This window comes from Hyla sarda, chromosome 8, assembly GCF_029499605.1.
Source record: "Hyla sarda isolate aHylSar1 chromosome 8, aHylSar1.hap1, whole genome shotgun sequence".
NCBI classification, from domain to species: domain Eukaryota; kingdom Metazoa; phylum Chordata; class Amphibia; order Anura; family Hylidae; genus Hyla; species Hyla sarda.
The window spans coordinates 89813612-89828628 of NC_079196.1; the positions used below are offsets into that span (position 1 = coordinate 89813612).

Consider the following 15017-nt stretch of genomic DNA (forward strand, 5'->3'; position numbering starts at 1 on the left):
TGTATGCTGGTAAAAATAAATAGTGGGGTGAAAATTACAGAAGAATTGTGAGAAAACCGTCATACACAGGTACATACACTATATTATGAACTACACTAACTTTACAGCCCCTGTAGCATAGTCAAATAAAAAAAAAATCCTGGAATACCCCTTTAATTTACTTATGTTAAATTTATGAAGTGTAGGAGCCAAATACCTTAAATTCTACCATACGTAGAAACATTGATTATTCTTAGCAGAGAAAAGATCACCTGGTCCATCTGTCTGTATATTATTTCCTTTTTTATTTTATCATAGGATATAAACATGTTTAACCCCTCTGGTTTCCTGGGTACTCCATGGCTTTATTAGGCTAGATTCCATAATTGTCTATTTTTCAGGTCCTTCCATATTTATCTAAGTATCTGGCTCTTGTTTTCACTTACATATTGTTTATGGGGGTTACTTCTTTTTGATATTTTTACCATACTACATATGGGCACAAACGCTTAATATTAATGCATAGGTACAATTTTTTGGAGATTTTGTTACAACGCTTTGCCTTTTGCTATTTTGCATGAGGGTATTTTCTTTTTGCATTCAGTTATAATTCTATTTCTATTCTGTTTAGGTCCTGACTATAGCCTAATATTATTGGATTAGGGGTCCCAGTGTTTGGATTTATAATTTAAGGGGTGGGTGTAGTCATAGATTTCCGCCCCACTATGTTACATTCATGTTTTTCAAGTGATTTGTCTTTTGTCCATTATTAGTTATAAAATGTAAATGTGTTTGTACTGTAGCACGGTAAGTGAATCTTTACTTGCCAGTCTGTTTTCTATTGCTCTTGTACATGTTTTTTGGAATTTCTCGCACCCGGATTTCAAGTAGGCAGTGCCCATCTCTTTTGGTTATAGTTGCATGTTCATCCTAGACATGCATAAGGTGCAACAGATCAATAAAAATTTAACAAACTGTTAAATCTCTGAAAAGAATTACTGGGTACTTAAGTTTCCATTAAAGAACATGTTATGTAATGTTATCCTCTTTCATTTATTGTTACTTCAGTATCACACTGCCTTACAAAATGTGAATAAACCCATAATGCGACAATGTTAGAGCCCCTTTTCACTGATTTATTGTGCAGACATCCGTGACAAGTGCCACCAACCCATTTATGATAACCAAATGGCAAAAAGAACATATTTGCACCTAGAATAGCATATTCCCTTGAGCCAAACATCATAACAAAATCTAAATGGCACCAAGGCTGACCTTTTCATTCTTCAAAGAATTTCAACAATGTAATTTCATGCCTTGGGCACACGACTCATTTTAGCAATATGTACACAGCAAACTACACGTGGCGCTTCAGAAAAAAAGCTTAACTTCATAAGACTAATGACCTACGAAGCCAAATCCTTCGGGAAAAATTCAGGGAGCGCTTTAAACTGTTTTAAAAGGACAACAACTTGACAGTAATTAGTAAATCTTAGGCTAGGTTTCACAGAGCGTTTTTTTGGGGGGGAGTGAAAGTTAGAAGTGAATTCAAAAGAAATGGGAAAAAGAAGGACTTACAGTGTCATGCAAAAGTATTTACCCCCCTTGACTTTTTTCGTATTTTGGTACATTACAGCCTTAAGTTCAATGTTTTGTTAATCTTAATTTTATGTGATGGATCAGAACACAATAGTCTAAGATGGTGAAGTGAAATTAGAAAAATATATAAATAACAATATACAATTGTTTAGAAATAGAAAACAGAAAATTGGCATGTGCATATGTATTCACCTCTTTGAAGGTAATTGGTTGCACCTCTGTTGCAACCAATTACCTTCAGAAGTCACATAATTAGTGAAATGATGTCCACCTGTGTGCAATCTAAGTGTCACATGATCTGTCATTACATATACACACCTATTTTGAAAGGCCCCAGAGCCTGCAACACCTAAGCAAAAGGCATCAGTAACCAAACACTGCCATGAAGACCAAGGGACTCTCCAAACAAGTAAGGGGAATGTTGTTGAGAAATACAAGTCAGGGTTAGGTTATGAAAAATATCCAAATCTCTGAGCACCATCAAATCTATCATAACCAAATGGAAAGAACATGGAACAACAGCAAACCTGCCAAGATACGGTCGCCCACCAAAGCTAACGGACCCGGTAAGGAGGGCATCAGAGAGGCAGCACAGAGACCTAAGGTAACAGCAGAGACTAGAGTATCTGTACATAGGACAACAATAAGCTGTATACTCCATAGAGTTGGGCTTTATGGCAGAGTGGCCAGAAGCAAGCCATTACTTTCAGCTAAAAACAAAAAGGCACGTTTTGAGTTTGCAAAAAGGCATGTGGGAGACTCCCAAAATGTATGGAGGAAGGTGCTCTGGTCTGATGAAACTAAAATTGAACTTTTTGGCCATCAAAGAAAACGCTTTGTCTGACACAAACCCAACACATCATATCACCCAAAGAACACATGGTGAAACATGGTGGTGGCAGCATCATGCTCTGGGGATGTTTTTCAGCAGCCAGGACTGGGAAACTGGTCAGAGTTGAGGGAAAGATGGATGGTGCTAGATACTGGGATATTTTTGAGCAAAACCTGTACCACTCTGTGCATGATATGAGGCTAGGACGGAGGTTCACCTTCCAGCGGGACAATGACCCCAAACACACTGCTAAAGCAACACTTGAGTGGTTTAAGAGGTAACATGTACATGTGTTGGAATGGCCTAGTCAAAGCCCAGATCTCAATCCAATCTAAAATCTGTGGTCAGACTTAAAGATTGCTGTTCACAAGCGCAAACCATCCAACTTGAAGGAGCTGGAACAGTTTTGCAAGGAGAAATGGGAAAAAAATCCCAGTGGTAAGATGTGGCAAGCTCATAGAGACTTATCCAAAGCGACTTGGAGCTATGATTGCTGCCAAAGGTGGCTCTAGATAGTATTGACTTTAGGGGGGGGGGGTGAATAGTTATGCACATTGACTTTTTCTGTTATTTTGTCCTATTTGTTGTTTGCAATAAATAAAAAATAAAAAAACAGTAAAAGTTGTGGGTATGTTCTGTAAATTAAATGACCAAAATCCTCAAACAATCCATTTTAATTCCAGGTTGTGAGGCACCAAAATACATAAAAAGTCAAGGCGGGTTTATACTTTTGCAAGGCACTGTATACTTCTCCTTCCTACTGGATCCACTTCTGACTTTGGCTCAAAAACTGCAGTGGAGCTGTGTGGAAACATAGTCTTAGGGTGACTTGCAAGAAGTGGTAGACACAGCTCACCCTTTGCCCTCACTACGGCACGGACAGGACCGGACCCCAGTCCTCAATAATGGCAAGAACAAAAGCAAAGTCCAGCGAGGTAGTTCAAGCAATACTGCACGGTTTATTCAGCAATCAGCCAACATGGAGAACAGGTGACGCGTTTCGGCCACAATGTGTAGCCTTAGTTGTACAAAATACAGACATAGTTAGATGTTATATATAGGGGAAGAGGTGGGGTTTCCATCCGGGACCTACCCCAGGTGATTAACCCCCACTCTTCCTACCTTACATCTTGGTGCCATAGTCTTAGGGTGCTCTCACACGCCATGGTACTGCATCAAAAAGCTATTCAATATTTAGTTTCACATTACAGAATATTGAATATGCTACAATTATTGTCAAAGCATAATATGGAACAGACCGACAGCAGGCGGTACCTGCCATTTCGCAGAACTGTATCCCATGGGATCAGTAATATGGTCTAATGCATGAAGCCTTGCAAATTAAAACATAAAGTCCATTACTTCAATACCACTTAAACTTCAGCCCCACCCTGAGGAGATGCAGGCCATTCCGGGTTGGTGCAGTTGCAGAGTCAACCTTACCACGCTCAGCGTAGTCTTGTGCATTAGTCCGGTTCATTTAGCCGGTGTCTCTCAATGCTGGAGCTGAAGGTCACACAGGATAGAAATATTGGGTTTACATTTTTTTTTCCAAATCTACCCTAGCTATGCAGAATTTTAGGGTGCAGTTATGTCCTTGAACCATGCACCCATGAGCTACTTTTCACTAGGAACATTCCCAGACTCTGAACAGTTTTCTGTAGATTAAGAACCGGATATAATCTTCAATGTGCTTAAAAGGGGTGGTGAAGAGGGCTTATGTCATTGGGTCCATCTGTCTGAAACTTCAGGGGTCTGTGTAGTTGGCACAATTATATTTCTAGTTTGCTTTTAATAAAGCATTGTACAGTTGCCCGGTTCCTTTACATCCAGCACTTTGTACATATTATGTAAGCCATTCTCTTTAGAGGTAACAACCTAGTTTTGTGAGGACACCATGAGTGACTAGGATTGTTCTATAAGCAAACACAGTGGGTAGATTTATTTTCATTGGAAAAATGAATCTTACCTAGAGGACCACTCATAAATGATAGGTGCAATATGTTCAATGCTTTTTCAATATACCGTACTCCTTTTTTTTTTTTCTGCTTAGAATAGTTTTGATTCATACTTTCTCAAATACATGCCTAAGGCTATGTTCACACAGCACGTTAATTTTACATTGCGTGTAGGGGCCAGAATAGTCCAGCACATATTCCAAATGCATACGTAGGGTCCGAATTATCTGACACATGCTTAAAGTTGGTAATTTTGGCAGACACTTGAACGGTATGCAATGCTTCAGTGCAGATTCACCGAGCAAATAAATGTATGCTGCAAGATAGAATGTTTCCTGTGGGAAATATATGGAACTTTATTTGTTTCCCTGGCATATGTCCTGGAGGTTAATTAACAATGCAATGTGAACAGGGCCTAAAACATCACAGAGTTCCCTGCATGCACATTCTTACCTGCAGTTTCTGAATCTCCAGATGGCATCTCTCCATTGATGCCATTCTCCTTGCTTGTAGCATGGGATTCTTGGTGAGCTCTCTCCCCATATGCTCTTCCCTCTGACTGTCTGAAGGGAATGCCATTGGAGCTGTGCACCATTCCATCTCCTGCTCCCCCTTGTTCTTTCATATCTGTTGTGTGAGGGAGAGGTGAGGCCTCACTGAGCTGTCCTGGTGCCCAGTGGGATGATTTGGGCTCATCCTGCCTGTTATCCGTCATTCTTCCTCCAGCCAGAAACCTGTAACCAGAAGGAAATGATTTACCTGGAGAACAATATACATCCATTGTATAATATAGAGATATTGATATACCTCATGCCAGCTTTCTAAATGTCTACATTTCATTGAAAACTATTATCCTTTAGATCAAATGCTATCTCTCTCTAGCTATAGACGAATATACAGCCCACTTTTAATGCATATTTAAGCAGATTAAAGGGGAACTCCCGTTAAAAACTTTTTTTTTTAATCAACTGGTGCCAGAAAGTTAAACAGATTTGTAAAATGCTTCTATTAAAAAATCTTAATCCTTCCAGTACTTTTTAGGGGCTGTATACTAAAGAGAAATGCTTAACTTTTTAGATTTTTCTGATGTCATGACCACAGTGCTCTCTGCTGACCTCTGCTGTCCATTTTAGGAACTGTCCTGAGCAGCATATGTTTGCTATGGGGATTTTTTTTCCTGCTCTGGAAAGTTCCTAAAATGGACAGCAGAGGTCAGCAGAGAGCACTGTGGTCATGACATCAGAAAAATCTAAAAAGTTAAGCATTTCTCTTTAGTATACAGCCCCTAAAAAGTACTGGAAGGATTAAGATTTTTTAATAGAAGTAATTAAAAAATCTGTTTGACTTTCTGGCACCTTTGATTTAAAAAAAAAAAGTTTTCCACGGGAGTTCCCTTTTAACCACTTAAGGACCTAGGGCGTATGGATACGCCTTGACGTCCTGGTACTTAAGGACCCAGGGCGTATCCATACGCCCGTGGGAATTTCGGTCCCCACCGCGCGCCGGGCGGGGACCGGGCCGGGGTGACTGCTGATATCAATCGGGCGCCGACGTCCACTTACCCGTCCGGAGGCTGCGGCGACGTTGATCGGCGGGCGGCGTCACGTGCATCTGAAGAGGACGGCTGCCGGGATCCTACGGAAGCCGGTAAGTAGATCTGGAGGGCTACAGTCTGAGACCGTGGTCTCTAACTGTAGCCCTCCAGATGTTGCAAAACTACAACTCCCAGCATGCCCAGACAGCTGTTTGGGCATGCTGGAATATGTAGTTTTGCAACAGCTGGAGGGCTGCAGTTTGAGACCACTATACAGTGGTCTCTAAACTATATCCCTCCAGATGTTGCAAAACTACAACTCCTAGCATGCCCACATAGCTGTTTGTTGTCTGGACATGCTGGGAGTTGTAGTTTTGCAACATCTGGAGGTCCACAGTTTGGAGATCACTGTGCAGTGGTCTAAAAACTGTAGCTCTCCAGATGTTGCAAAACTGCAATTCCCAGCATGCCCAGAAAGCAAACAGCTGTCTCGGCATGCTGGGAGTTGTAGTTGGGTACTTCCAGCTGTTGCATAACTACATCTCCCAGCATGCCCTTCGGTGATTAGTAAATCCTGGGAGTTGTAGTTTTGCAACAGCTGGAGGCACACTGGTTGGAAAATATTGAGTTAGGTAACAGAACCTAACTGAAGGTTTTCCAACCAGTGTGCCTCCAGCTGTTGCAAAACTACAATTCCCAGCATGCATGGTCTGTCAGTACATGCATAGGCGGGTTTACAGTAAATTTCCTGCTTCAAATTTGGGCTGCGGCAAATTTTTTGCCACAGTGCAAACTCCTAGCGGGAAATTCACCGTAACCCGCCAGTGTGAATGTACCCTAAAAACACTACACTAACACCTAATAAAGGGTAAAACACTACATATACACCCCCTTACACTGTCCCCCCCCCCCCCCAATAAACAATTTAAAACGTCTTGTACGGCAGGGTTTCCAAAACGGCGCCTCCAGCTGTTGCAAAACAACAACTCCCAGCATTTCTGGACAGCCACTGACTGTCCAGGCATGCTGGGAGTTTAGCAACAGCTGGAGGCACCCTGTTTGGGAATCACTGGTGTAGAATACCCCTATGTCCACCCCTATGCAATCCCTAATTTAGTCCTCAAATGCGCATGGTGCTCTCTTACTTTGGAGTCCTGTCGTATTTCAAGGAAACAGTTTAGGGCCACATATTGGGTATCTCTGTACTCGGGAGAAATTACACTACAAATTTTGGGGGCTTTTTTTTTCCTTTTACCGCTTGTGAAAAGGAAAAGTTGGGGGCTACACCAGCCTGTTAGTGTAAAAAAATTAAAAATTTTACACTAACATGCTGGTGTTGCCCCATACTTTTTATTTCCACAAGCGGTAAAAGGAAAAAAAGACCCCCAAAATTTGTAACGCAATTTCTCCTGAGTACGGAAATACCCCATATGTGGGGGTAAAATGCTCTGCGGGCGCACAACAAGGCTCAGGAGTGAGAGCGCACCAAGTACATTTGAGGCCTAAATTGGTGATTTGCACAGAGGTGGCTGATTTTACAACGGTTCTGACAAACGCAAAAAAAAAAAAAAAAATACCCACATGTGACCCCATTTTGGAAACTACACCCCTCACCGAACGTGACAAGGGGTATAGTGAGCCTGAACACCCCACAGGTGTTTGACGAATTTTCATTAAAGTTGGATGGGAAAATGAAAATTTTTTTATTTTTTCACTAAAATGCTGGTGTTACCCTAAATTTTTCATTTTCACATCGGGAAATAGGAAAAAAGCCCCCCCAAATTTGTAAACCCATCTCTTCTGAGTAAGAACATACCCCATATGTGAATTTAAAGTGCTCTGGGGCGAACTACAATGCTCAGAAGAGAAGGAGCGCCATTGGGATTTTGTAGAGAAAATTTGTCCGGAATTGAAGGCCACATGTGTTTAAAAAGCCCCCATAGTGCCAGAACAATGGACCCCCGACACATGTGACCCCATTTTGGAAACTACACCCCTCACGAAATGTAATAAGGGGTACATTGAGAATTTACGCCCCACAGGTGTCTGACAGATTTTTGGAACAGTGGTCCGTAAAAATGAAAAATAAAATTTTTCATTTGCACAGCCCACTGTTCCAAAGATCTGTGGGGTGTAAATACTCACTGCACCCCTTATTAAATTCTGTGAGGGTTGTAGTTTCCAAAATGGGGTCACATTTGGGGGGGTTCCACTGTTCTGGCACCACGGGGAGCTTTGTAAACGCACATGGCCCCTGACTACCATTCCAAACTAATTCTCTTTCCAAAAGCTCAATGGCGCTCCTCCTCTTCTGAGCATTGTAGTTCGCCAGCAGAGCATTTTACGTTCTAACATGGAGTATTTCCATACTCAGAAGAAATGGGGTTACACATTTTGGGGGTCATTTACTCCTATTACCCCTTGTAAAAATGTAAAATTTAGGGGGAAAACTGCATTTTAGTAAAAAATAATAATTTTCATTTACACATCCAACTTTAACGAAAAGTCGTCAAACATCTGTGGGGTGTTAAGGCTCAGCGGACCCCTTGTTACGTTCCTTGAGGGGTGTAGTTTCCAAAATAGTATGCCATGTGGGTATTTTTTGCCGTTCTGGCACCACAGGGGCTTCCTAAATGCGACATGCCCCCAAAAAAACATTTCAGCAAAAGTTGCTTTCAAAAGCCAAATGTGACTCCTTCTCTTCTGAGCATTGTACTTCGCCCGCAAAGCATTTTATGTCCTAACATGTGGTATTTCCTTACCACATGAAGAGAAGAGATGGGGTTACAAATTTGGGGAGGCATTTTCTCCCATTACCCTTTGTAAAAATGGTAAATTTGGGGGAAAACTGCACTTTAGTGAAAAAATTTTTTTTTTCATTTACACATCCGATTTTAACGAAAAGTCGTCAAACACCTGTGAGGTGTTAAGGCTCACTGGACCCCTTGTTACGTGCCTTGAGGGGTCTAGTTTCCAAAACGGTATGCCATGTTGGGGTTTTCTACTGTTCTGGCACCATAGGGGCTTCCTAAATGTGACATGCCCCCCAAAAACCATTTCAGCAAAATTCCCTCTCCAAAATCCTATTGTCGGTCCTTCCTTTCTGAGCCCTCTAGTGCACCCGCCGAACACTTGACATACACATATGAGGTATTTCCTTACTCGAGAGAAATTGGGTTACAAATTTTGGGGGGATTTTTCATCTATTACCCCTTGTAAAAATTCAAATACTGGGTCTACAAGAACAGGCGAGTGTAAAAAATGAAGATTTTGAATTCTCTCCTTCAATTTGCTGCTATTCCTGTGTAACACCTAAAGGGTTAACACACTTACTGAATGTCATTTTGAATACTTTGAGGGGTGCAGTTTTTATAATGGGGTCATTTGTGGGGTATTTCTAATATGAAGGCCCTTCAAATCCACTTCAAAACTGAACTGGTCCCTGAAAAATTCCGATTTTGAAAATTTTGAGAAAAATTGGAAAATTGCTGCTGAACTTTGAAGCCCTCTGGTGTCTTCCAAAAGTAAAAACACGTCAATTTTATGATGCAAACATAAAGTAGACATATTGTATATGTGAATCAATGTATAATTTATTTGGAATATCCATTTTCCTTACAAGCAGTGAGCTTCAAAGTTAAAAAAATTCAAAATTTTCAATTTTTTCATCAAATTTTGGAATTTTTCACCAAGAAATGATGCAAGTATCGACAAAATTTTACCACTAACATAAAGTAGAATATGTCACGAAAAAACAATCTCGGAATCAGAATGAAAGGTAAAAGCATTCCAGAGTTATTAATGCTTGAAGTGACAGTGGTCAGATGTTCAAAAAATGGCCGGGTCCTTAAGGTATATTTGGGCTGGGTCCTTAAGGGGTTAAAGACTAAAAAATGTAGAGATAGAACATTTTTTAGCTTTGTATCCTACGCCATAGTTCTATGGCTGTTATCACTAGGCAGCAGTGACATTGCATCCATACTGAAGTACAGAAAAAGTGGAAAAAGTAACAGTCAATAAGGGGGTACTTCACTGGAAAACATTTTTTTTTTTTAAATCAACTGATGCCAGAAAGTTAGCCAGATTTATAAATTACTTCTATTTAAAAATCTTAATCCTTCCAGTACTTATAAGCTGCTGTATACTACAGAGGAAGTTCTTTTCTTTTTGAATTTCCTTTCTGTCTGACCACAGTGCTCTCTACTGCCACCTCTGTCCATGTCAGGAACTATCCAGAGCAGGATAAGTTTGCTAGGTGTCAGCAGAGAGCACTGTGGTCAGACAGAAAGGAAATGTAAAAAGAAAATAACTTCATGTGAAGCATATAGCAGCTGATAAGTACTGGAAGGATTAATATTTTTAAATAGAAGTCATTTACAAGTCTTTTTAACTTTCTGGCACCAGTTGATTTAAAAAAAATGTTTTCCAGCAGAGTACCCCTTTAAGGTTGTTACAATTGTTAACATTGTAATACAATACAGAAATGTAGGTGCACTACTGTGGTAGATGTATACAATGACATTGGCTATCCCTCAACACTGATGTTAAAATTGAGACATTCGCCAGTATACCCTTATATTAAGGACACACCAATTGTTAACATTGGAAACATTAACAGTGTGTCATTGGAAATGGAATTCAATGATCAAATCTGACAGCATCTTAATGGAGTTTCCATATTGTCCCAATATAAGCATGTTTTTCATACACACTCCGAAAAAATATTAAGAGGCTAAGTGACTTTGTAATAAATTGGCTCCTAGAATGTTTGTGTGCACAGCTGAGAAACATTTATTCAATTGTGAGATGGATTCGGAGACCATATGGCTCCCTAGTACATAATAGGGAGGTGAGCATAAGCCCTTACTGTGAGATTATGTTATGTTGGCACTATATATATATATATATATATATATATATATATATATATAAATAAATAAAATAGGCTTGCATTGAGGGGGCAGAGTGTGACGTCACACGGGGGCGGGGCCGTGACGTCACAATGCTCCGGCCCCCGTGATCGCCAGTAATCAGACCCGGAGCAAACATGCTCCGGGGACTGATTATAACAGGGTGCTGTGTGCATGATCACGGGGGGTCCTTTGGATAGGGGATAAGATGTCTTAGCACCGGAGTACCCCTTTAAATATTCTGGATTAACAAATGGTTATCTAGAGTATATTAAATTCACTTGGGTTGGCAAACATTAGGCAGACATGCTAAAATATTAACACATTTATATGCCACCATGACTTTGTATTTTTAACCAGTGGTTTATTAGCGCATTATATTTATTTTCAAGAAACTGTGGCATTTACCTATAACAAAATACTGATTCTGCATAAAACTACTGGGAAAACCAATAAACTTCCCCTTAACTTAAGCTGCAGACTCTAGTTTGGCAAACAGAAGCATAACTGTGATCTACAACAGACTGTCATTGTTCCTGTTATAGTCACATAAATCTTTCCAATTGCTTCTTACAGGGTTTTACAAATGCTTCTTTTCTTGTCTGGAAAGCAAGTCGCAATGAGAAAAGAAATTGTGGACTTGTGAAAGAGCTGTATTGTGTGACAAGAAAGGGAAAGGCCAGGCACCACTACTCTATCTAAAGTCAATGAATGTTGCTTAAACTGATTGCTTTAATCTTTTCTGGGTACAGCCCTTCATTCAGTAAGTTAATAAAATATTAATTTCCTTTATTCACACAATGATTAACATACATTGACTGACCATAAAATCGTATGAGGAAGCAATTTACGCCACAGTACAGAATTCAGTTATGTGCGAATTCAGTTCAGTTCAGTACTATGGAAAAGGTGGCTCTCACTCAGATAGTGCATAAAGGATGAATACAATATAAAGAATTTAATTTAAAGAATGAGAATCTTACAGGGGTTATTTAGTTTCAGCAAATAAAGATTATTCTTTAATTTTCCCCAATTTTTTTAATTTTATTTATTCCTCATAACTTAGGAAACCTCTGCATGCAGTTATTCATTCAGAGCCTTTATTGTTTACCTTCTGGGGATAATATCGGCCTTGGTCATGTGATGATGACACATCTGTGTGACTTGCTATCTGGGCAACCTATGTAATCATCACATGACCCAGATAGATACTATCCCCTAGAAGTATGAAATCACTGACTGCAAGTAGAGATGCTGGAAAAAATCAGGAATTGATGCAGAAAATACATTGAATGCAGATAATATACATAAATAACCTTCATTTGATTAGGGGCCCATTCACAGCTTGTTTTCGACGAATGTTATGGGTACATAAATGTTGGCACCCCTAAAATTTTTAAAGAAAATGAAGTATTTCTCACAGTAAAGGATTGCATTAACACATGTTTTGCTATACACATGTTTATTCCCTTTGTGTGTATTGGAACAAAACCAAAAAAGGGAGGGAAAAAAGCAAATCGGACATAATGTCACATCAAACTCCAAAAACGTTCACTTAGTCTTTGCATTGTGTGTCTGTGTATGCCACACTAAGAATGGACAACAGAAAGAGGAGAAGAGAACTGTCTGAGGACTTGAGAACCAAAATTGTAGAAAAATATCAACAATCTCAAGGTTACAAATCCATCTCCAGAGATCTAGATTTGCCTTTGTCCACAGTTCGCAACATTATTGTTAGGATTCGGCAGGCTGGATGTGGATCCTCTGTGTCAGCGAGGGATTGCCTCTGTGTTGGTGGACCGGTTCTAGGTTGCTACTGGTATTCACCAGAGCCCGCCGCAAAGCGGGATGGTCTTGCTGCAGCGGTAGCAACCAGGTCGTATCCACCGGCAACGGCTCAACCTCGCTGACTGCTGAGAAGGCGTGGGACAGAAGTACTAGACAGAGGCAAGGTCAGATGTAGCAGAAGGTCGGGGCAGGCGGCAAGGTTCGTAGTCAATGGAGATAGCAAGAGGTCAGGAACACTGGTAAGGCAAACACTGTAAACGCTTTCTCTAGGCACAAGGGCAACAAGATCTGGCAAGGAAGGGAAGGGGAAGTGAGGTTATATAGGGAAGTGCACAGGTGGAAGCTAATTAGACTGATTGGGCCAGGCACCAATCATTGGTGCACTGGCCCTTTAAATCTTAGAGAGCTGACACGCGCGCGCCCTAAGAAGCGGAGCCGCGCATGCCAGGACGTGACAGTCGGGGACCGGGACAGGTGAGTGACTTGGGATGCGATTCGCGAGCGGGCACTTCCCGCTATGCGAATCGCATCCCTGCCGGCAGTGTCAGTGCAGCGCTCCGGGGAGGAGCAGGGACCCGGAGCGCTCGGTGTAACAATTATCAAGAAGTTTGTAACCCATGGCACTGTAATTAATCTCCCTGGGCATGGAAAGAAGAGAAAAATTGATAAATGGTGTCAACGCAGGATAGTCTGGATGGTGGATAAGCAGCCCCAAACAAGTTCCAAAGATATTCAAGCTGTCCTGCAGGCTCGGAGAGCATCAGTGTCAGCACAAACTATCAGTTGACATTTAAATTAAATGAAACGCTATGGCAGAAGACCAAGGAGGACCCCACATAAAAAAGCAAGACTACAAGACTACATTTTGCCAAAATGAACTTGAGTAAGCCAAAATCCTTCTGGGAAAACATCTTGTGGACAGATGAGACCAAGATAGAGCTTTTTGGTAAAGCACATCATTCTACTGTTTACTGAAAATGGAATGAGGCCTACAAAGAAAAAAACACAGTACCGACAGTGAAATATGGTGGAGGTTCAATGATGTTTTGGGGTTGCTTTGCTGCCTCTGGCACTGGGTGCCTTGAACGTGTGCAAGGCATCATGAAATCTGAGGATTACCAATGGATATTGGGTCGCGATGTACAGCCTAGTGTCAGAAAGCTGGGTTTGAGCTTGGGTCTTCCAGCAGGACAATTACCCTTTTTTTGGAGAATAATAACATCGCTGGTTATGTATGCTAGATTTATAGGGACAGAACGTTGATCTTTTTTCGACCGTACTAACTATGATCCAGAGATTTATTCTGACTGCCATATTTGAAGTCGGGAAGGAATTTTTACCTCTAGTATGAGGGTTTTTGCCTTTCTCTGGATCAACTCAGTAGGGACTCATTAGGGTTATAGGTTAAACTTGATGGACTCTGGTCTTTTTTCAACCTTATGAACTTTGTATACGTCAAAAAGCACCCAGAAATGGATGGCAACAAAGCGCTGGAGAGCTCTGAAGTGGCCAGTAATGAGTCCAGATCTAAATCCCATTGAACACCTGTAGAGAGATCTTAAAATTGCTGTTGGGAAAAGTTGCTGTTGGCGCCCTTCCAATAAGAGAGACCTGGAGCAGTTTGCAAAGGAAGAGTGGTCCAACATTCCGGCTGAGAGGTGTAAGAAGCTTATTGATGGTTATAGGAAGCGACTGATTTCAGTAGTTTTTTTCAAAGGGTGTGCAACCAAATATTAAGTTAGCAACAATAATTTTGTTCAGTCAATTTTTGGAGTTTGGTGTGACATTATGTCCAATTTGCTTTTTTTCCTCCCTTTTTTGGTTTAGTTCCAATACATAAAGGGAATAAACATGTATAGCAAAACACTGCAATCCTTTTCTGGGAGAAATACTTCATTTTCTTGAAGAATTTCAGGGGTGCAAACATTTACGACCATGACTGTATATATCTCAAACAAAGGTTAGCCAACATAGTGGTGGCAGGACCAATGAGTTCAACGGACTGAATGTAGTCTACTAGTGACGGCATTCGGACGATTTTCTGAACACATACTGTGTCTGTTAGGGACTCAAAAATGTGGTCTGCTGCTCACCGAAACAGTATACATAGACCAATCATAGCCACTAATAAACTATGTTCAGCCCATTACACTTAATGGCATTCTAAGCTTACACCACTGTATACAGCATAGCTTTTTTTGAAAGGTTGCTAAATAATAATAATAATCTGAAAAAGCTCTCTGATAAAGTTTTTTTGCAGATCATAGACAGAACTAATAGCCCTCTGACGGAACATATCAATATAAACAGCACAGGGAGGAATCAGGAAGCAGAACTATCAATGTTTAGCTTACTGCCATGGACCAAATCCATCATGAAGGTATTGTAAAAGGAGGAAGGGGGGAAGCAGTGTGTGT

The 15017-nt window shown here is 40.7% G+C and overlaps 1 protein-coding gene across 11 annotated transcripts in view; it reads right to left on the bottom strand.

Annotated features, from left to right (window-relative positions):
* MAP2 (microtubule associated protein 2) overlaps positions 1 to 15017 on the bottom strand; it is a 249525-nt gene that overhangs the window by 70215 nt on the left and 164293 nt on the right. For all 11 annotated transcript variants that reach the window (XM_056535275.1, XM_056535273.1, XM_056535274.1 and 8 more), the window contains one exon: positions 4822 to 5102. In XM_056535275.1, the coding sequence (XP_056391250.1) occupies positions 4822 to 5083 (262 nt within the window). In that variant the 5' untranslated portion in view covers positions 5084 to 5102. The remainder of the gene's footprint in view (positions 1 to 4821; positions 5103 to 15017) is intronic.